Genomic DNA, 23,947 nt, shown 5'->3' on the forward strand with positions numbered 1-23,947 from the left:
TGAACCATTCAATGCTGCTCTTAAGGGGGTGATTTAGTATATGGCCTCAAGAAAAAGTAGTAATATTACACTTGGATTTCAAGGAACTAATGATAGACTTGGCTGTGATAATGCTGTGTCATGGATACTCATTTTGTACTATGAAAATAAACACTGATCCACTGTTTCTGTTGCACTTAGGTAATGCTGCAGTCCTTGGTTGGTTTGCTGGCCTCAATAGTTACACCAGATGCAGACTCGTTCTGGGCTTGTAAAGCTGCTGCTACAAGCGTGCCCTGTGCTTCATTGCACAGTGCGCAGGTTTCTGGAACTGATTTATCTGCAAAATAATTTTTTTCTCTTTCCCCTGAATTCTGGTTCAACCTCAGTTTTTCCTGACTAAGGAAAGCAGATAAACATAACAGCTGATAGCAAGGCTGAAAGAGGAGCTGGACAACTTTAGTACTAAACCTTGAACACTTTAAACCATTTTTGGTGTCTTGGGCTTACAAATTGCCTCCAATGATATCTGATTTCTTTTAATCTAGAATTCAACATCTTTGGCTAAAATAGATTAAGAATCCAATTGCTACAACACCCTGATAGTAAAATACTTACATAAATAATTGCAAATGAATGCATAAGAATAAAATTGTAAAGTAATTCTAGTAATTGTTTGATCCTGGCATAATTGGTTTGGTTTTGAGATGCTGAGATTTCTAAATTTCCCAGTGCAGTCTTACTGTTCTCAGATGAGTCATTTTATATATAGTATTCTGTTTGTTCTCAGCCTTTAAGGAAAGGAGTTGGATTTTGAAAAGTATTTGCCAATTTCTGTACATCCTGGGAAAGTGTCTGAATGCAATACACAAGGAGCATAAGGAAATAATGAATGATCTGTTGGAAGGAAACTTTCTGAGTATTTCATCCTCCCTGCTTTCTTTGGGAAGAAGTGATGATGGGAAACAGTTGCCATCTGTTCTATGCATAGTTTTTTGCTAAACTACTTGAAAAAAGAAAGATTTACTGAAATTCATAAGCCTGCTTTCTATGACTGTTTGTGTAAAGAAACTTGGATACAGTATCCTCCTCTTCGTCAGGGTGCCAATAAGAGTTTGCTGTCATTGCCCCTGTGCTGTGAAAGATGCCCTCACAACCTTTAAATTATAAATAAGCAAATTGCAGACAGACTGTCAGTCAAGATGCTGCAGTTTTAATGTATTTTTCCAAACCATTTTTGTACAGTCAGCACTGAAAGCTCTCTGTGATGAAAATGAATCCTTTTTGTAGAAGAGTGATGTGTTGATAAAATCTCTGTTCAAACAGGACTTACTCAGGAAACTTAGGCTGGTGAGAGTTTTTCAGAAGTTGTTTGATTTCTGAATTGTTTTTTACTTGAATCAAACAAGTCACCACTGGACTTGAATTGGTTTCTTTAAACATCTAATTTTATGTATAGCCTTGAGCATGTTGAATTTACTAAGATCAAATCTCTTAATTTCTGCATGTTGTGTACTAAGGACATAGAACTGCAACAAAGTATTTTCATAAGACTTCAGCAGCCCCTTTCTGAAATAGCTGAAGTATTATCAGCAAGTGTGCTGAGATTTCACTAGAAGAAACCAGATTTATTTTAAGAGGATTTTTTTTGCTGGTAGTTGACTGCTCTTGGTGAATAATAGCCTGTGAGAATAATTTTCTTTGCTTTAGGAAGTATAAATAAAGTAGAATAAAAATATCTATAATTTGAGTTTTTTTCTCCTTGGAGGTTTAAACTAGTTTAACCCTGCAAAATGACCCTCTTCTATCTTTACAATCTGTACTTCAGCAGAACAGTCTTGGTAAAAATCTGTTCAGGAGTGTTATGCTATGTAAATTTCATACTTTGTATGATTTCGGTTTTTTGTCTTTATAGGTCAGTAGCTTTCTTAAATGTTTTTCCAGTTTATTTCAGCTGAAATCGGAGCACTGTCATTATTCTTGGTGCTTTTCAACGTAGCACGGAGGTCAGCCAGGATGCCTGAATTTTACTGGGCTCCTCTGTGAGGAGAGGGAGCTGGAGACTCCTGTGGGTTTGTGGCATGGCTTTCTTTGCATCCTGCTATGGACAGTCGGCTTGAGCAGGAGACGCTCTAATTTCATTATCTCACGCACATACTTCCCCTAATGTCAGATCAGGATGTAAAGTCCTTGCTGCCCCAGTTCCCTAGGAATGTAGGCTATAATCCTGTAAATCTGCTAATATAGGTGTGCTAGAAAAAAGGGAAGGACTGCAGCCAGTACTGAAAGTCAGGGTGAAAGATGCCGTTGGAAAACAGGGAGGTGGCGCCTCTCTCCCTAGAAATCGTGTTGTGTTGGGTGCAGGGGGTGCGGGGGGTTGTGAGGGCAGGAAATCAAGACCACAGCTGAAACAGCTCAAGAAGGATAATTCTCGCATGTCTTCTGAAATTTTGAGGAACTGTGGTGATACTTTTAAACTGTGATCTCTAGGTCTCCAGTTAGACATTAAAAAAAATGACAACTTTGTGATGATGTATAGGGAAAAAGGATGAATTACAACGCTAATTTGCCCGATTCTGCAGATTCTTTCTGTAACATGCCTTCTGGCTATAGATCATTTTGCTTGATTATTTTTAGTGCAAAACTTGTTCATGGTTGAGAGGCATGAAGGAAAAACTTCAGTACACACTGAAGGTGAGGAAATGTGGTTTTAAACGTTAATCTTGTTCAAGTGTTTCCTTTGATCTTGGTTGCTTACGGCATTTAAAACCTTTATGGAGTCACCAAATAAAGTTTAACATTTGATTTTGCAGATTGGATTTTTGTACAACAAAAAATATATTTTATTTCTCAGAGTTTAAAAACATTCATTTTACAATGCATTTAAAGGATTCATGTAATTTTGAAGGTAATTGGATAACCTTTGCTTGAGAATAGATATTAGTACTTGGCAGGAAGGTATTACATCTTCAGCTAATCCAGGTGTAAATTGGTTTTGGCTTTGAGCCCATGACACTGACATTACAGCATTTACCACTCTCTGCAGCAGTGCTTGATGCTGCCAGCATGGCTGTATTGCCCTGCAACGTGGAAAATACCATCACCCTACAAACAACTCTGCAAAACCTGGGTGAGCACATGGATGTGGCAGAGAACTTCCCATGCCATCCTGCATGTCTTGCTTGAGGAAGCTGCTGTAATAAGAGCATTCCTGCTGACAAGTTCTGAAGCTGCCATGGGGAGTCTGCAGGATATTGTGTAGAAGGAAAGATTATAGCAAGTCCACTGCAGTAAGAAAATGCTCTGTATGTTCATTGGAAAAAGACATATTTTAAAATTGAAAAATATATCAAAGATAATAAAGATGTGTGCTGTCAATTTTGACTGTAAATAATAAAAACAGAAGGATCATTTTAAGCTGCCTCTTCTTCTTCACCCTCTAAAGGAAACCTCATCTTGCCCATGAAGTTCTTTGAGATATCACCTCCACTATTCCAGGAAAAGTTCAGGGACTGTATTAACTACACAGCCATATGTGCAGAAGATGCAAAGTTAATGTTACCTCTGCATTCTCTAGCAAATTTGTTAACTTAAACAAGTACTCTACAAATGGAGTACTTGCTCTTGCTTAATTTCTGTGTTTGTTTACTGAGTACTTTTGGTAAAACCATTTCCTTTCTCTTCTTTTTAACAGCTTGGTTGGTCAGGGTTTTTTTAGAAAGAATCATAATACAGATTTTCTCAATTTATAAACAAAGAGCAACCCTTAGTTGAGAGCTAACTAAATTGAAGTTATGTTGTCCTTGTCTGATTGGAGTTTCAGCTGGACTATGTCAAATCTCTCAAAGCATTAATCTGACTTTTTTAAAGCAGATTATATCTAGTCCAGATGTCTAAAACACATCAGAAGTTTTGTGGAATACTCAGGGTTGTTTGAAACAGATTGCTTGGAATATGAGTCTCCTAACTGAATACCCATATTGCAATGTGCCAGCACTGCAAGGGAGGCATAGTACTGGTCTACTGCACAAGATTTCCTCCCATGAAGAATGTTGAAGGATGTATTTCAGTGGACTACATTCCACTTACCTGGGAACAGTAATTTATAAAAGCACAGCATTGTTGGGATGTATCAAAACGAAACTTCAGCTTAGTCTTGCTCGTACTGCATCATGCTTTCTTTTTTTTTTCCCTGTTGTCAGAGCAATTTGTTCATTATAATGGAGTTTTAGCACTGTAAGTATTGAATTTTTTAAAGCAACCAATCTTTCCATCGATACTTGTTTGAAGGCATCTCTCTTTGAAGTGTTGTATTGTTTTTTGTAATTACTGTGGAATCAAGTGTGATTGCTTGTGCTGTGTAATTGTCTGTGCAAGTACATACAAAGGGTTCCTGCTTTCTGCTGTTGTTTTCAGGTGGCATTGATTCTTCACAGCCCGTGCACTCAGTGAGCCAGAATGTTCCATTTAGCAAGCCTGGAGCTGGAACATCTGCTGCCTCTGCTGCGATGTCGTCAGTACGGTCACCTGCTCCAAGCCTGTCTTCAAAGGCACCATCTTCACCCTCTGCTGCACAGTCACCAGAGCTGCCCCTTCAGGAAGGTACTAAAAGGGAATGGGAAGTCACACTGCAGGCTTTTGCTGTATTCCACATGCACACATGAATGCTGGAAGTTTTATTGCTGCTTTTCTGTGTTTGGCTGGAGCACATCTCTGGCATCTCATCAGGCTCCCTGAGTGGTGGTGTTTTATGTCACCTTTGTTTTAGATTTTCTTAGTGCTTATGTTTGATTTCCTTTGTCCATGTGTTGCCTTTGGCTTGTCTTGTTGGCAGTCCTACATGTCTCTTGCTCAAAAAAAACTTCTTTTAGTTCCCTTATTCTAAAAAACTGCTCACTACTTTAGTTTCTTAGAGGAAGGTTTTAAAATTAGCTTGTAATTAGTCTGTATTGAAAAATGAAGTGTAAACTAGAAATCTGCTAGTTTGTGGAAACAATGAGTTTGAGGATTAAGTTCAGACTGGTAGAATTGTTTTCTTACTGCCTAGCTCTAAGTGCCCATGGCAAGCTGCTGCAAGAATTCTTGTGGGAAAACCTGAGTCTTTATATAAGCTCCTTCCTATTCTGATGTTGGCAGCATCTGGACAAAGAATCAATTGGCTCTTGAGCCTTCTTTAGTTAAATTAAACTTTACACTGATGTTTTGACTTGCCTCTTGATTATTACATGTTTCTGTATCTAGTATTCCAAATCTAATTGACTGCATGATTTTTATTTTTTTTCTGGCCATGTTTTCTCTTAGCAATTTCAGAATTTTAAATTCTTATAGATAAAGAGCTCTGCCTGAGAGGTAGAAGTAGGTATTAATTTTGTCAGACCAATATGGTATCTCTAGTGTTCAAAATAATTGGCAACCCCATGGTATGTGATTGTCACAGAGTATTTTTTTATTCTTAAATTACAGAATCCTCTGATGTAAATAACTAAAGTAGCCCTTTTCCTTCTTTTTCTGGTAGAATGCAGATTACAGATTGTTCATGAATCATTTCTATATCTATTAGAGGAAAAAAAATATTCATTGCTGCAAAATCCTATGTGCAGTGTATAATTTTAAAGTATGTCAATTTTTGGGACTGTGGCCTTTGCACAGTTTTATAGTTGATTTTGGTGCTAGATAGACTTTGTGTTGTAGATGTGCTTACTAGAAAGACACTGTTGCTTCTTTTTCCAAAGAAATTGCAAAACTTTTAATGAGGTAAAGGATTTCAGCTCTTGAACTGTGATTGCTTTGATGTGCAATGTGTGATTCCTGTGAAATGTGTGAACACCTGGTACAGCAGCTACAGATCAGTTCAGTGGCTGCTGAACTTCCCTAAATTCAAATGCTTCCACTAAGAGAAGGTGAATGCAGTAGGTAGCTGAATGAGTGTATTCTAAAAACAGCAATATGTTGGCAGTATAAAGATAAATTGTCAGGAGTTTTTATTGATCTAATTTTATTTTTTTACCTGTCATCACACATAAGTTCCTATGTTCAAAAGATGGTTTTATGAGCATTGGAAGACTTCAAACTCTTCTCTAGTTTTGTGTGAGGAGTCTGAAATAAATAATGTACCCTTGCTATTTTATCAACAACTTTTTTATCAAAAATTAAATGTGGTAACTGTTTGTGGAAGTGAACCTATTGAAAAAACAGAGCACATGTACTAAATATTTGTCTAGGTTAGAGTTCCAAGTATATTTCAGCTGCAGTAATCAGTTGGACTTGATTTTTTAAAATATTGTTTTAAATTATAGAATACCATTATCTACATGAAAGCATTCTGAAAAAACCCAGTTTGAATTAACTTTTAAAAAGGATTTCATTGTTTTAGGCTCCTCTTGGGGCATTCCTATAAAAACTAAAAACTTCGAATTGTTTACTTGACTATCTTCTAACAGGACAAAAGCCTTAAAATGTCTTGAAGCCTATTTAATCTTACATAACTATCTGTACAAATTTAATGTGCACTTTATGTTTGAAAGGCTTTTATGGTGTGTGATTGAACTTGAAATACTGAAATAGTTGGTTTATTTCACAGGCAAATGTGTTGTTATCCCAATTTATCTTCTGTGTCCTGCCACCTACATTTCTAGGTGTCTGTAAATTATAGTGGGATAAAGCCTTTGAGTGCAATATTATTATATCACAGGCACACTGCTTGCAGGGTTTAGAAATTTCCAGTCTAAGAAATTTGTGACGATTTAAATTATGTGGTTGCATTTTAGGCCATAACATGACTCAAAATAAATAATAATTTCAAAATTGATTTTTGCAGTTTTAAAACTGCAAAAGTGGGAGATTCTAGCACCATTATCAAATCTGTAAAAGATACTGAGCAGAACTGAGCTGTCACAACAGAAAACATGATTAGGCACGTGATGGCATTTGGAATTGCTCTCTGCAGCCACGCATTTCTGCCCTCAGTTGCTTTCTTCCCTGTGTTGGCCTACTATTGGCATTGCTGAGCAGTGAACTAGAAAGGGAGACTTTCCCACCTGACAATGCCTTTTTAAGCTGTGTTATTTTTTAGCCAGATCTATTCTCCAGAGGTTTTTTTTGGTCTGGACAGTTGTACTAGCACAGCACAGTCTCAAAGGCAGAAATCTGTAGTACTGTTGGCAATGAAAATGACTCCATGCAAACTCATAAGGCTGCTAAGAATCAAACCAGCCCGGTCTTCACAGCATTCATAGTGACATAATTCATGATTCCTAAACTTCTTTGGTGCTATTTTTCAATCTCTTTTCTTCCTTATTCTTTCTGATCACCTGCATCCTTAATGCATGTGACCAGTAATGAGTAATCCAGTCCTTTTCTCTCATCTGTGTATGCTTGGAATTTTTGCATTGGCATGCACTTTCCAGGTAGATATCCTTCCTTTCTTTCTTCTTTTTATACATGATGTCTTTACACTCTTTACTTCTCACACTAGGCACATGTACTTTTGCTTTCTTGCTTTTCTTGCTGTTACAGTGCAGCCCTTCTTGTCATCCTGACTTTTAACCCTTTTACTTGCATGTTAATTATTTTAAGGTAGGGGGTTTTCCCCTCTTTCACAGTAATGCAGTTCTGTTTTATTCCTCAGTAGTTCTCCCAGGCCTGAGAAAAGACATAGTCTGTTCCTGCACAGATGATGATTTTCTTGTATTCTCCTTCCCAAATGCATTCAGTAAATTTATAAAAGATGGGACTAGAAATTACTCAAATTAGCCCTGTGTTTTAGCAGTATGGGAAAACTGAAGCACCGAATCTACTCAGTGGCACTTGGGATGATTTCTCATTCGTTGTTGTCACTACTTGAATTACGGAGGAATTTGATTGCAATTGTATGAGTATTAATGCACTAGCTAAAGGAATATAATGCCAATCTTTTCTTGCACCAGTCTCTCTGTGAAAGTTCACCTTCTCAAGAGTGTTGTTATATAGTTTTGCTTTGTTTTCTTTTTACTTCCAGTATTTGAGTAGATACTCTTCACCTTGATTCTGTTGGTGTTTTTAAAGTGAAATTAAAATGCTCCTCTTGGGTTCATTTGTTAACCCTTTTTGAAAGAGCTGTGAAACTTAACAGCATTTATAGACCATATTTTAAATAAAATAAAGGCTAATACAGTTGATTGAAGTCATGGATGGGCATATTATTAGTTATCATGATGGTTTCAGATTATACATAACACAACACTTCTATAATGCTTTATAGTATTAAAATAAAGAATCCTGTTCATTGGTGCCACAGTACTTCTACAGAGGGATAGAACCTCAAATTCCCAAATATTTGAAGAGTTTTGAATACTTAGGATATTTTCTTGTCATAGCAATCCATTAGATTGATAAGAGAGAAGAAGTGATTACTTGCATTTATTTAGGATGTCACTGCCTGACTAAAAGCATATTTAAAATCCTTGCTAACCCTGCCTTGTCACAAGAGAAATGTCAGATTACTTGAAGATGCTGAAAATGCATCAATAACAAGTAATGCAGGAAATTAATTATAAGCCATTGCTGCATGCTTTACTCTGTTTTGAAATGGTGTGTTTGTGTTGCTTTTGTGTACTGCTCACATATGTTTGGAGTAGATATTGTAAAAGCAAACAAAAAAACTGAAAAACCCTAATAGGTTGTGCTGTGGAGGCGACAGCAGTAACAGTTCCTGCATTGTCACCAAATAGCAGGAGTGCTGGTGTAATCACATGCTTGTGAGCCTGAATGTAGGCACTCATGTAAACATAAGACAACCCAAATTTTCAGGTTTACCTAGCTTTAATTTCCCTGATTGTGTTGTGCTCTCTGTATGTGTGTTTGTAGTCTTGCATGTGGCAACAGCAGTATATTTCATTCATTTCTGACAGAATTCCAACATGAATTATTCTTGTCTTAAAAGGGACAGGTGTGCCAAACAAAAGTTAACTCTAAACGTTTTCATAACATAATTTGAATTTATGTGGAAACAACTACTTTATCTCTGTGTATTAATTTATGAAAGTACTCCACTGGATAAACCAGTATTAAAAAGATAGGTAGGAAGTCTGTGTGTTTAATTTCCTGGTACACATGCACATACATACATATAAAATTATCTGCTAATTCCATGTGCTACTAATATTTTACTGAACTAGCCCACTAATAACTGCTTCTAGGGTTGTAGATTTAACTTGCTGCATGCTGGGATTTTCTCTGGAACAGCTGATTTCTCTCACTTTTAATGCAATGATTTGTGATTCCGTTTCTTGTCTTTCCTGTCTGTCTGACTCTGATGTTTGTGCTTTCCAATTCACAGGCATGCAGTATGGTGGATATGTTAATAATCAAGCTAGCTCTGCACCAGCTCCCTTGTCATCAAGTTCAGATGATGAGGAAGAGGATGAGGAGGATGAGGAAGCAGGTTGGCTTTAGCTTTACACCAGTATCTTGTTCTCTTCCTACTCAAGGTTTTCCCCATATTTCCATCCCCTGAAACTTTTTATTTCTTTAAGACAAAGCATCACCCTGACTCTTCAGCTTGAGATTTCCCAGCTGTTACTAGTATAGTAAACAAAAAGGGTTTCAGTAGTGACCAACAAATAGGTCCTTTTTTTTTGTCATGTTAATATCACAGATGGTTTATGAAGCTAACAAAGTAATATTTACAACTTGCAAGACTCCCATAATTTTAGTTTTCATTTGCAGTGAGTTTTAACTGAAGATAACTACCAGTAGAACTTACACTGATAATTGTTCAGGTTTAGCTACCAGGTGCCATTTGTATCATTACATTAAACAGTGTTTACCTTGTTTCTCATTTTATGCATAAGGAACTCATACAATTAACGTAGTAAACATTGAGAGGTTCTAGGTGTGCTTTTTAGGAAAATAAATTAATCAGTGCTGATTTTTTCTCCTTTTAAAGGTGTATGTCTCAATGGTCAGGCTCACAGGTTCAGTGTTAATCTGCTTGCTTTGTAGAAAACTTTAGAAGTTTATTGATTTTACTTTTTTTTTTTTAATTGGGTGAGGTGTTACATACTTGGTTGCATTTTTCCTGTTTTGTCAGAATGATCTGGATTTGTGAGTTTAATGTTTCTCACCAGTTTAGTTCCTTCAATTTTGGTAACCTTTTCTTTTGGAACTTGAAGAAGTCTTTACTGGCTGCATGAGTGGTACCAGTATGAAAAGCTTTTTTGAGATAAACATGAGACTACTACTCTTGTTGATAGATGGAAGTAACAGCACATGCCTTGTGCTGCTGGCTTTTAGTATTGATTTGGAATAGGAAATTATTGTAGCTTTTTCTTTAATTTTATGATACATGTCGTCAGCAAAAAACCCCAAAACCAGTTTTATGAAAATAATAAAATCATCACCTAGAATACTGTGAAAATAGTGTAGTGTACTCATAAGAATTCTGTGAAGAGTGGGACAAACCAATGATGACATTGAGTCGTAATTAAGAACAGGGTGTTGGGTTTGCATGCCAAGGTTTCTGTCCAAATGATGTTGATTGGGTTTTTTATCACTTGTAACATTTTTCTCCTTACTTTGTTCCCTAAACAAAGTTTCATACTCCCTATCATTCTTTCTCAAGTTCTGTACTTTCCTAAAACCTGTAGCCTTGCATTTAAATTCATGTTACGGAAAAGAGTGAAAGGACACCCAGGTTCCATATGGAAGCGATCTCATTAATAAGCACATACCCTTTATGCCCTGTCAGCAGGAGCTCATGCAAATCCTTAACAGATTTTCAGTAGACAAATTTCTGGCTCAGACTGTCACAGTGGTTTTATGAAGAATAGGTGCTGGAAATCTGGTTGTTTGTGTTTGTCTAACTTCTCAACTTTTTGTTGACCTAAAAAAAGTATAATTTTGACTTTTCTGTAGTAAGCCTTAGCAAAGGTTTAAAAGCCCTAATCCTGATCAGGGTAAAAAAGTCATGAATCTTGATTCCTTCAGCTTCTAGAACAGAAAAGAAAATCTTGCAATTATGTTTTTTAGTAACCTCCAGGATTAGGAAAAAAAAAAAAAAGAAAATTTACAGTGAAAAATTACAGTGAATGTCACAGAATTAACTTTTCCTTTAAATAATATATTATTGTTAGTCTTATGGATTTTTTAAATAGCTTTTCTATTTCTTAGCTGAATGCTTTAAAGACAAAATGCTCAAGAATTATCTATACTGTCAGGATGGTGCCATGGTATTTCTGTGTCCCAAATGTCAGTGATCTTATGTATTCATATGAAGAGTCTCTTCACTTGGAAGTCTCAAATGTTCCACCATTGAAGTTCTCCCTTGAAATACTTTCAGCTTTGCAATGGGATGTGTGGTCATGGTTGATCCTTCCAAGTAGAACAGTATCAGTGAATCTTTTCAGTTTTTTCTGCCACAGAAATTATATATACAATTTTCTTTTTTTTTTTCTTAATTCTTAAATAGACACTTTTTTCTATCACACTTCATGGCTTGGTGTGTTTTAAAGGGGTGATACCTTTAATCTTCTTTGCTCTTTTTTCATTGGAAATAAATGTGCATGAAATCACATTGGCAGAGATGTTTTAAAATAATTCTTTGTTTGCCAGATATTTTACAATAAGATGTTCAAGATCTGTGCACAGGTTGAACTAAAAATTAAACAATTGAGTCTTCAGTCCTAACAGCTATGTCTGTGCTCATTGTGTTTTTTTATATCTCCCTAGTTAACTTTTGATACTTATTTTTGCAGAGTTGCTTTTTACTCAGCTACTTTAGGGTAAGCCAAGAGTAATTGTTTATACCACCTGAAGTTCAGACTCTTGTCAATGATAATGGAAAATAGAATCTTTAGACTGAGAAGAAAGCTAGCTGTGAATTAGAATGGTACAGAATGGAGGGAAGAATTAAATCCTTGTCAGTTTGGCTTGAAGGTGGATAATCACTCTGAAGATGATGGGAATCTTCTGTTGCCTGCACTTGCGAAGAAAGTCGTGAATGGACTGTTTTAAAAATGGCCATGGCCTCAGTTGATATAGTCCAGAAAGAACTTTTGGTTTAATAGAAAAATATTTTTTATTTCAAGAAACAACTTTTTTCATTGTTGTTGTCTTTTTGCCATTGATCTCTCTTGCTGTTTGTTGGGCATGTGCTTGTTTGTTTCTGGTATCTTGCTGATTATATTTTCTCCCTCTCCTCTTTACAATGGTAATAGTTTTCAAGTCTTAGGGCTGAAGTGGTGGTTTTTTTTCCCAGAATCTTTCTTGACAGTTTCTTGTCAAAGGTTTTAGAAAAAAAAAATCTCAGTCTTTTATTTATTAAAAGTTTGCTATTTCTGATATCCCTAAAGTTAAACTATTTTCCTCCCCCAGCACTTGATAGTTCCTCTACTACAAGCAGTGCCTCTCCTGTTCTTAACAATTATGATGCTCTGGAAGGAGGTGGCTATCCAGGTAAGCAGTTTCTTTTGAATTATTTATTCCAGTATATATATGTCATTTTTTGTTGTTTCTGGTCTTTTTTATTGTTAATTAACAAGTAGATGAAGGGCAGTGCCTATGAAAGGAAGAGGGGAAATCATCAGAGGAAACATACGTGTCTTTTGAAATAATTTCTCACAGTTTTAACACTGAAGTTCATATAAACATTTCAATAAAACTTCCCTGAATCATAAGTCATACTTTCCATTGTAGTATTGAGGGTAGTGCTGAAAATCTGCTAAGTGTGAAAGCAGCATCTTTTTTCTAGATTATACTGTATGCCTGATAGTGTTGTTGACATTGGGAGCTGATAATAGTTGCTGACACATTTCAGAAGTTTTGGGAGACCAACAATACCAGCTTGCGGGGATGCTTGGATCAGGTTATTGTCTTTTACTTTTCTTCATTTAAAGAAAATGGCTGCTGTTTTGGTTACTCTTAGCTCTAAAATTATCAGGACTGTCAGGTTGGTTCTAAACCTACTGGCTGACTACCTTGGTCTTGAAATCTGTAGAGCTGCCATATTGAGAGCAAGAGGGAAAGATGCTATTTTTTAGCCACTATTTTAAATGAATAATTAGATTAAATTGGAGGGCCTACCCCCTCCAGGCTCCTTTGCCTTGTTCTGGCCCCTGGGAGTGTCACAGTAGTTTGCCGTAGTTTGGTGGGTTCCTGATTAAAGTGAGATCTCTCTCAGTTACAAAGCTGGTATTGTTATCTATGTAGAGTCTAGCAGGACTACAGATTCTGTACCCTCTGGCCTAATAACTAACCATTTTGGTTCTGCTGAAACCATATCCTAAAAATAATTTGTTCCTTTTTTTTAAAAAGATAAACAGTCAACATCAGGTTTCTTAAATCTGTTGCAGTTTTTTTTATTGTTTTATTGGGATTTTTTCCTTGTGGAGAGTTCATGGCAAACAGTTTCTTGGCAGTTGGTTTCTTGAGTGCTTTGTTCCTTTGCTTGCACTGTTCCCAGTTCACCAAGCTTAAATTCTTCTGAAACTTAACTCATATCTGTAGACATTTCGAAAGAGTACTTTGATCTCTTTATAGCTGTTCAGTTCACTGTGGATTACTTTACTACTTGAAAAATAGCAGAACTAAGCTGTGCTGCAGGCATATACAAGAGAAACTTGTATCAGGTTAAAAACTTCAAAAGAGACCATGCTTTATTTCTCCTCTACCAGTTATGAATACTGTCCAAAAATAAGGCTGAGCCAGTGGAACTTTTCTCTAACTCTAGGCACAGCTTTTCATAAAATTATTCTAGTCATGCTATGACAGTTTTCTCCGAAGTGGAGGGGAGACTAAGCATGAATGGTCTTGTTTGTGGTTTATATGAGATGCATATATTGGAGTAAAATGTGGTTCTATTTTTATTCCATTCAAAAGATTTTTTTTCAAGTTGCCTCTTTTTGTAAAGTAACATTTTGTTGGTAGTAACACAGGTCCCTGTCATCTTCCATACACACTTTGTCAAAATTCTTGAAGTAATCTTTTTTTTTTTAATTCCTTTTTTCGGTGCAGAAAAATAACTTGATGGATAATGAAAAAAACTTACAAATGGCAATGTTTTGAAGCATTTAGGAGTTTACATTTAAATTAAGAAGGAAATAATAAGCATATTCAATACCTGTGGCATTTCTTTTGTCTTTCCAGAGACACGTTCTGTGACTAGCAGCCCAGTTCCCTCTCCATCAGTCCTGCAAACATCAAAAGCTTCTAAGCCCTTTGGTTATGGATATCCAGCACTGCAGCCAGGCTACCAAAATGCAACACCACCTACTCCTGTGCAGCCCAGTAATCCAGGACACCATTCTGGTTTTCAGCACTATGCACAGGCTTGTATTTTTCATTTTAAAATTACTTCATGAAGTAAATTCCTGGGAAAACCCTTTTCTGTGTGATATATTTCCCCTTTATTTTCATATTTTTATAATTTCTGAGACAATAAACATTAGGTATAATATTGATGTCATAGCTCTGATTCTAAACTTATTGGAAGGCTTTTGATGGAAAGTTTTAAGTGTGTCTCCAAGCAGTTAGGCTTAACAAGTTTGCTTCACCAGTTCTTAGCAAACTCCACAGTTAAGATTTGATGTTTGAAAGAGCTGAAGTTTATTGATAGGAAACAATGAGGAAGCATAAGGAGGTACTTGATCAGCATAGGGCATTGCTATAGGCTGTGATCTCAAGCATTAAATGACCTTATGAGGAGGGCATGGCATAGGGTCCAGATAAAAGAGCTCTGTAGAGCTTGTGCTGGCGGTGAGTAGTGGAGCAGGCTGCCTGCATCTGCTCTGTTTTCCTCATGAAGACAACTCCAAACACCCAAGAAATTGTGTACAGTCATCTGATTCCTGTTGTACACATGAATCCCCTGGCAGAAAAAGAGCCAGGTACTGAGGCAAGACACAAATGCTGAAGAATTGCAGAGAAATGTATGTGTGATGGGGTCTAGAAAAAGAAACATCCTGATACACAAATCCTGCTGTCTGAAGTAAGGGCCAGCTGGCAAAGACAGTGAAACTGCTGTGGTAGGTGATCTGAATTCCTTACTGCGTATAACATCCAGAAAGGCTCTCACTGTCACAGGCATAATGTAAAATGTGACTTGGAAGAAATGTTTCATTTAATTTTTTTTAATTGAAAGTGTTGGCTTTATCTTTACTGTAATGTGAGATGAAGTTAGGCTCTTTCAGTAGCACACAGCAAAAAACAGCAGTTGCTTCAAGTGAATTCAAGTTGGACATATGAGGAGAAAATATTTCAGGATGGGAGTGGGGAAGCACTAGAACAGATTGTGCTGTGAAATTGTCAATCCTTAGGTATTTTGAAAACTTAGCTGGATGAATCTATATGAGCAACCTAAACTAACTTTTAAGTTAACCTTGCTTGAGCAAGCGGTTAGACTACTAGACCTTAAAGAAGGTGCCTTCCAACCTAACCTTTACTCCTCTTCTATGGTGTTTTGTTTGAATTCTCAAATATTTAAAGTCAGCGTCTGTAACTTGGAAAAGTTGATTGTAACAAAATTTAAATTGCAGAGAAGAGTGGGAGAGAAATTGTGTCAGCCTTTTTAGTAACTTGTTTTCTTATGCCTGAAGAGATGGAAGGATTATGTGTGACTTCCAGTGTTGATTTGCATAATGAATTTGAATTTTGTCCTATGATACACATTTGGAAGGTCACATTTGTTGCATCACATTTGTTGTAGCATTTTTAAATTTCTACAGTACAACACTCCTTTTGTTTGTTTGGGTTTGTTACTAATTGCTGCTGTATCTTTTTAAAATATGTGTCTGGATGGGAGGGCACTACAAGAAGATTGAAGATTGTTATTTAAATATGATTGTGTGTTTACCTGTTTGTCATGCTCTTAACTTTACAGCAATATCCAGGTGTGAACCAGCTGTCCTCTTCCTTAGGAGGATTAAGTCTACAGCATTCTCAGCAGCCAGAAAGCTTGAGACCAGTAAACCTTACACACGATAGAAATATTTTACCGGTGTCTTCAGTTCCAGCACCCGTGCCTAACTTGAATTCTGATCTTAGGAAATTAAACTGCAGTCCAGAGTAAGTTTACTAGTTTACTGTGTCTAGGACAGTGTCTTATATTTTTTAGTGGGCAATAATTATTTAAAATTCCAAAAAGGGCCTCAGCTGACTCCTAACTTAGAATCTTAGTGATGAAAAATAAATAAAAAACCCCTTTTAACTGAAAATAAGTTTATCCTCTGAATCATTACACAGATATTGTAACTGTCCTACCATCAGATTATATGCAGTGAGTGTAGCTAGTTTCTTAGTATTTTAATAATTTTTCTATATCTTCACGTTTTTATCCATTTAAAAAAAGTATTTTAATAAACACCTTAATATTACACAATATGTTTCATAGAATATTTTGCAATATGGCATAGGATTTTTTCTACAAAAGTATTATGATTATGCCTGAATAGATTTAATAATTTATGAGTATATTTTACTATGATAATTCTGTAGTTAGGCATCCTTTTACCTCTAATTAACATTAAGTAGTATTATCAACTATCCCAAGTCAAGTGCAGCCAAGTACAGTGGAAAGTGCTTTTCCCCAAAGATTTTATTTGTAATTCCAAAATAACTATTCTTCATTGCCTCAAAGTGACTCAGCATCCTTATTCCTGTATTTCTGGTCCCACTAGAGAACAGAAATCAGAAAATTGAAGGCCTGGAAATGATTCTTACATGTGGAACACTTTTGACAGCACTATTTGTGCATTGGACTATTTTAGTGTCCCTTCATGTTACACAGAACAAAAGGTTTTGACTCTCTCAGTATTTGGGAATCTTTTTCTACTGTTTTCTTATATAAATATGACATTCTGAGTACTAGGTAAATACTCTCTTGTTCACAGGAAAAATCTTTATAATGAACAGAAAAAGACATGGTTTTGATTGAGTTTTGTATCTAAAACAGTTCTGTCTCTTAATTGCAAGTTGGTTTTGGTATACTTTGCATTCCTGAACTACTGGAGCAGGGGAATATTTTTTTGTTTGTTTCTTTACAAAGCCTTTTTAAAACTTTCTGCATTTTTAATTAAATCATCTTTGTAAAACACAGGATTTCTTAAATTTCTAAGTTCTTTAAAATCAGGTGTTAACATAACATTTTCAATATCTTTTAAAATTTCATTTTTAACATAATGTTTCTCTTTCCTTTCAGCTCATTTCGATGTACATTGACAAATATTCCACAGACACAGGCTTTGTTAAACAAAGCTAAACTTCCTTTGGGTTTGTTGCTGCATCCCTTCAGGGACCTGACGGTAAAGTACCTTACTTTTTTGTGTGTGTGCATTTGTTTTAGATGTGCATTTGTTCTGTTTTCATTCAAACAATTAAATATAATGAACTCTAAGTCCTAACAGAAGTACAAAAAGTACTTTAACAGTACTTTAAGAAGTACTTTAAGAGAAGTAAAAAAAAGATTATCTGTGACTTAGAGAGGCGGAGAGCAAAAAAGCCTTGAAATTGCTACTTAATTGGAATGCATAAGGGAGAAGCCCTTCAAGTTTATTTTTTTTTTGTTGTTGAAAGTCTTTGCTTGCCTGTGGTTCTCTGAAGAGTTGCCACTCTGTGTGTTGGGCTCACAACTGTCAGGTACAGCTTGAAAAGGTGCTCACAGAGCTCTCCTGAGGAGTGGTGCTCAGCTTGAGTGTGTGACTGGCCTGATACTTGCTATCAATAGAACATAAACACAATATAAGATTGAAGCTATATTCATAAGCTTCATTCATTCATTCATGTTAAGCAACTCCTCTCAATGTAATTTATTAGCATTTATGTAAAAATTTTTATTAGTTGTATGTTCTTTGTGTAAGATTTACTGTCCATCATATTTCTTATAGAGCCACTCAAAAGTTGTCCTTTCATAATTCCTTTTGCCATAGTAGCTGTAATTTAAATTAGTTTCATTTGAGATCTTACTGCATCTTTGATTTTGAGGCTATATTAAGACAATAATTAAGTGTTAATTTTTTTTTGTTTTAGGAGGAGATTATTTTTAATAGACATCATAATTACTCTATGAAATTGAACTAAACAGCTAAAAGGAAAGATGATAGAAAATGAAGTTTCACAAAGCTTTTATGAACTGTACTGCACAGAGGTGATTTCCATAAAGTATATTGCATACCTTTGTGACAACTTTTCTTTGTTTCCTTTTTAGCAATTGCCAGTAATAACATCAAGCACAATAGTGAGATGCAGATCCTGCAGGACTTATATCAACCCTTTTGTTTCTTTCATTGATCAGAGGCGGTGGAAATGCAACCTGTGCTATAGAGTTAATGATGGTAAGTGACTGCAGCAGGAGATGCTTGCATTTATAGAATCTCTTTCAAGTATTTGCATTGTATCAGTCCATGGAACATTTTAGATTAAAGCATAAACTACAGTGACAATGTCCTTATGATCCAGAGATTTTGAAAAGGATCTTAAGGCAGATGTGTTCTGCTTTTTCTTGAAGCAAAAGATTGTTTTGCAGTCTTTGTGGACATGAAGAAAATGCATTCATAATATGCTGATTCCTTGTCTAATGAAGTCAGCTAATCCCACTGACTGCTGTTGCAATATGCAGATGGAAACATGATGACAGCTACAATCCAGGCCAGAGGTTATGAGAAACAGTACAGATTGTGCTTTGTTGTGAAATGCTCTGCTTGCATTGCTGTTTTATAGTTGGGGATCTGTTGTTGTTTAAAATACATAAAATTTCTTTCTAATTACTGAACTTTGATGTTAAAGATATGCTTGAGATATTTGAATTGTTCCTTTTTTATGTATCCTTAATGTAAATTGTTTGCTATTGCAATAATTGAAGTGTGCCCACATTACTTTGCTGCAATGGTTTTTATTTTCTGACAAAAATATAATCTGTATTTGGGGGGGAATTTTTTTTAATAGTTCCTGAAGAATTTATGTATAATCCTCTGACACGGTCTTATGGAGAGCCTCACAAGCGGCCAGAGGTGCAAAATTCTACAGTGGAATTCATTGCTTCTTCAGACTATATGGTAAGAAAAAGTTTTCATGGTAACTTCAACAGCAATTGCATATCAATATGATAGTGCTTGAAATTAATGTTTCATATTGATCCAGTGGTTTGTACTAATTTACAATTAATATGCACCACTGGAAGCTTCTCTTAATCCCAAGGAATAGTTAAATTCGTATTTTGAGTTCTGGCCGATGTAAACAGTTAGAAGCTTTTGAGTTAAAAGTTATTGAATATGTGTTGTCATTCAGTGTAGTTTAATGTGGCACAGTCAGATTTGAATCCAATGCATTGTGATTTCTGCCTTTCTCCCTCATTTTGAGGATGTTTTGAAAGACCAGTAATCAAATAATAAGCAAATTAATTCAGCTTCAAATTTCCAGTTAGTAATTGTGAAGAAATGGTTCTTATTAGGAGTCAGTTTACAAGTGCTGGGATGGTGGTCTTGTCTGCCTGGGAAAATGCCTACTTCATAATGACATTTTTGGCAGCAGCAAAAATAAATTTTTCTCTTGTCTTTGAATTGAAACATTGTGGCAGACATTTTACAGTGAATAAACAGCTTGATACATAACTGCGGGAAAGGTGTAGGTAGAATGCCTTAACCTTGTTTAATGGATGACGTTGCCCATGTACTGAAAGAACAATGGAATTTAAAAGATGGAAGTTGGTATCTTTGATGTTTGAACTGACAGTTGGAAGAAGGGACTGAAATATCCTTTTTTCCCCCTGAAGTATAACATTTTATGTTTATTACAAAGGACAGTTATTAACCATTGGGGATTGTGGTTAAGTCTATCTGCATATTGCTTAGGAAATTACCCTTATTGCATAATGTGTACCTTGCATTTTTCTAAGTATTTCCATTTCCTACTTCCCTTTCTGATGACTAATCACTTTTAACATTTTTTTGAATATGATTTTTGAGTGGTTTTATTTTTTTTTTGCTTTGTAGCTTCGTCCTCCTCAGCCTGCGGTATATTTATTTGTTTTAGATGTGTCTCATAATGCAGTGGAGGCTGGATATTTGACAATACTCTGCCAGTCATTGCTGGAAAACCTAGACAAGTAAGAGTATAAATAACCTTATCAAATCAGCTAACATGTTATTATGAAAAATTGTAACTGAAAATTTTGAAGGAAATTTCAAAGTGTCTAAACATTCTGTCCCCAAAGGGCAGAAGTTCCATTGCCTGGAATTCTTTCCCTTCGTGTGTATCTGCATATAATTTAATTAGTTATCTGTAAGGAGTGTTTAGCTGTAATAAAAACATGTTGATTGTACAAAGATTTTAAAATTTCATTCTTCCCCCTTGCCAAGACCAACAAAAATAATAAATTACAGCAGTTAAATTATCTGGTTTTTGTGCTGAGAGGTCTGAGGAGCTGCAAACTGGAACATTGTAACTATGAGAGTAAGACTGCCTGGGTGAATTGTGTTGTCAGTTTGGTTTTTTTAGATCACAGTTACCCTGTGCCAATTTCTGTGGTTTTATTTTTGCACTGGGACAGCATGTATGGGATTGTTCCTGGTGCATTTTGAGTGAGGGTTAATGAGCTTCACTGTGCTCATGCCTTTTGACAACTAATCCTGTAGAGGCCTTGCCTTGAAAAGTCCTTTCTACAAGTTTTTCTTGGTGAACTTGGTTTTCTCATGAAGAAGCCAACATATATGCTAAAAATCTTTGCTTCCATTTTTATTTTCAGTCTTTCTTTGTTCAGTTTTTTATGGCTGTTTTATCAACAGAATCTCAGAAACATGCTTAATTATTTTAGGAAAATTCATAAAATCCCATGCTAAGTCCACAGGAGAATCAATGCATCCATCTCATTTATATGCTCAGATGGTAACAACAATATTTGCCTCTATTGTTCTCGGTCACTGTCATGGTTTTCAGCACTTCATGATGTTTTTTATATTTTACTTGAGAAATCCCCTGTAGTCTTTAATTTTGTCTTATGCCATACACTGAAATATGGTCCACATAAGAAATAACTATGTTGCTTTGTAGAGATATTGGATTTTGGTTTAGAGCTCTAAGTACTCTGTAACTACATTAGTAAATGGGGGTTCTGAATCAGGAAAGGGCAGAATGCACTGTTTTCTATTAAGGAGCTGAGAAGGCTGCCTTCTTTCATGTGTCAGTCTAATGTTTAAATGAGTTTATTAAGCTCTCTTGTGGAACAAAGCATCGATGTGTTAGTGAGTGCTTATCTGTAACACTTGGTCTTGTAAACTGTATCATTACCCCAGCTTTTCAGAAAATGTTGAGGAGGTATTGATTGTATTTGTGGTTTAGATCTCCCTTCTTATGTTCTCCCTTCACTTCTTTACATGTGAACTGAGTTTCTTCTAACATCAGCAGGAGCCCTGAGTATCTGTATGTCTTGAGAGAGAGATTTAGGGCTTAATAGTTTATTTTTTAATGCTTCAGGCTGCCTGGAGATTCAAGAACAAGAATAGGATTCATAACATTTGACAGCACTGTTCAGTTTTACAACTTACAAGAAGGTTTATCACAGCCTCAGATGCTGATTGTCTCAGATATTGATGGTAAGTAAAAAGAAAATGGAAGCTGAATTTTTGAGAACCTATTCTTTTTTTCTTTTCCCCAGAACAAAGGTTAGAATCTCTCAACTATTTGGTATTAGGTCAATTTTATTGAATGAAACTATTTTTTTGAAAAATAGTCTTGCACCAACTACAGAGTAGCTGATGTTTAAAATGTGAAATTCAATAGTTAATTTTGCTTTGAATCAGACAAGCTTTGTATGGACTGTATTACTCTAACACACTTTCATCTGTGTATAATTTACTTACCTGCAAGGAACATTTAGCTGTAACACACATCAGAGAAGTAGACTGTTTCATGGTGTTTGTAGCAGTGGGCAAGGAAATGTTTTGTTCTATTTTAGTGTTATTTTTTCTGTAATAATTATTTTTTCTGTTCTCTCCACAGATATTTTCTTACCTACACCAGATAGTTTACTTGTAAATCTCCATGAAAGCAAAGAGGTATGATTGCTCAAAATACATCATTAAATTCAAGGTGTTAAATATTCAAAACAAAGGTTCCTGTTAAACTTTGAATTCAAACTTAATCTTTATAATATGTAGTTCCAATGCTAATTTTTCATTATGGAGATGTTTCATTGATACATCATAGCTTTTAAAATTACAACTTTGTTTTCCTTGGTGTGTTAAAATAGAACTGAAATAGTTGGTACCGATTCTGCTCCTTAGCTGTGGCAGTACAGCTTTTTGGAAACAACAGAAAATCTCAAGCTTGCACAATCTCCTGAAACACCTTTCAATCTGTTCTGCAGCTGATAAAAGATCTATTGAATGCATTACCAAACATGTTCACCAATACAAGAGAGACGCACAGTGCACTGGGCCCTGCCCTTCAGGCTGCATTTAAGCTGATGTCTCCAACGGGTGGTCGGATCTCTGTGTTTCAAACTCAGTTACCAAGTTTGGGAGCAGGGCTTCTGCATTCCAGAGAGGATCCCAATCAAAGGTCAAGCACAAAGGTAAAAAACTTCCCTTACTGTTAATTTCAAAAGACTAAGGACTGGCCATGTCTTTCTGACTTGCATAGTTCTGCAGATCAATTGCTTGATCTTCATTTATAGCAATTAACTAAATTTTAATTATGTTGATATTTATGCATTTAAGATCCCTTCTTTATACATGTATGTGTGGCATTACTTGTTTTGAAGTGCATGAGCTCTCTTTGGATTTTGGTCCATAATTTTTCTTGGCAAGCAAAAGAAGCTGCAAATATTTGTGACTCAGTTACTCATATGCTGCTGAATGTCTTTCGCTCCACAAAGTCTAAAAAGCATGATTGTTGTCATAACTCCTCCCTATATGATTTATTATTAAAGGTGGTCCAGCATCTTGGTCCAGCAACAGATTTTTATAAGAAGTTGGCACTGGACTGCTCTGGCCAGCAGACTGCTGTGGATTTATTTCTCTTAAGTTCACAATATTCTGATCTAGCTTCTCTTGGTAAGGAGTACATGATTCCCTCTTTCTGCACTCTTGTCTCTTTTTAGAAGCACGGAATACCTCAGGAATTCTAAAGTCATGTAAATATTTTAGCACTTCTATAATTGCAGCTCATGTTGCAAAAGAATTGACCTTGAAGTTGATAGAAGTATAGAACAGAAATATTACATTGGTGGTATCAGACAATTTATTCTAAGGTTTCAAAGTTTTAAATGAGAAGTATTCTCCTGCTCAAGAACAGGAAACAGAAATGTGGCAAGGCATAAATTAAGTTTAATTATAGGAGAAGAACAGAGTTTCATCCTTTGATAATTATCCAAGATTTGTCTCTGTACAGACACTTAATTTTACCTCTACACCATTAGATATTTCTGCAAGCACTTCAATCTTAGCTGTGAAATGTAGGATGCTTATTGAGCTTGGTGTATAATGAGGTCATTATGTGTTGGGGTGATTAATTTCTATCCTCACTTGCCTGGGTCTGGGACAGTTCTCACTGTCTTTCTGATGTGGGTGATACTGAGAAGATGAAAGTTTATGTTACTTGTGGAAGTCTGGACACAATTTCTGTGTCCTGATTTCATGTTACAGTTTTACTTCTTACTTGTATCTTTCCTTCCTTCACAGCTTGCATGTCCAAATATTCTGCTGGATGCATCTATTACTATCCATCTTTCCATCGTAGCCATAATCCTGCTCAGGCTGAAAAGTTGCAAAAGGACCTGAAAAGATACCTTACAAGAAAGATTGGATTTGAAGCAGTTATGCGCATAAGATGTACAAAAGGTGTGTCTTAAATACTGATTCCTATGGAACTTCTGGTGTAAATGTGTTAGCAATCATTGTGAATGTGCTTATTCTTTAGCAACATTAAATTCAATGTTATTTTTCTTTCTTTGAAGAGTAAAAGAGTTACCTTCTTTATGTTAAGTTAGCTTTTGGTGTTTGAT

General features: G+C 35.8%; 1 protein-coding gene across 4 annotated transcripts in view; it reads left to right on the plus strand.

The window, feature by feature from the left end:
* SEC24B (SEC24 homolog B, COPII coat complex component) overlaps positions 1 to 23,947 on the plus strand; it is a 48,098-nt gene that overhangs the window by 9,168 nt on the left and 14,983 nt on the right. For 3 of the 4 annotated variants that reach the window (XM_064710947.1, XM_064710951.1, XM_064710949.1), the window contains exons 3-16: positions 4,396 to 4,581; positions 9,296 to 9,400; positions 12,331 to 12,411; positions 14,101 to 14,282; positions 15,833 to 16,017; positions 17,150 to 17,252; positions 18,155 to 18,281; positions 18,892 to 19,001; positions 19,938 to 20,050; positions 21,418 to 21,536; positions 21,943 to 21,998; positions 22,310 to 22,516; positions 22,874 to 22,997; positions 23,625 to 23,783. In XM_064710947.1, coding sequence (XP_064567017.1) covers positions 4,396 to 4,581; positions 9,296 to 9,400; positions 12,331 to 12,411; positions 14,101 to 14,282; positions 15,833 to 16,017; positions 17,150 to 17,252; positions 18,155 to 18,281; positions 18,892 to 19,001; positions 19,938 to 20,050; positions 21,418 to 21,536; positions 21,943 to 21,998; positions 22,310 to 22,516; positions 22,874 to 22,997; positions 23,625 to 23,783 — 1,857 coding nt within the window. The remainder of the gene's footprint in view (positions 1 to 4,395; positions 4,582 to 9,295; positions 9,401 to 12,330; positions 12,412 to 14,100; positions 14,283 to 15,832; positions 16,018 to 17,149; positions 17,253 to 18,154; positions 18,282 to 18,891; positions 19,002 to 19,937; positions 20,051 to 21,417; positions 21,537 to 21,942; positions 21,999 to 22,309; positions 22,517 to 22,873; positions 22,998 to 23,624; positions 23,784 to 23,947) is intronic. The other variant, XM_064710948.1, reaches the window with a different exon arrangement.

This window comes from Zonotrichia leucophrys, chromosome 4 (assembly GCF_028769735.1).
Source record: "Zonotrichia leucophrys gambelii isolate GWCS_2022_RI chromosome 4, RI_Zleu_2.0, whole genome shotgun sequence".
NCBI lineage: Eukaryota > Metazoa > Chordata > Aves > Passeriformes > Passerellidae > Zonotrichia > Zonotrichia leucophrys.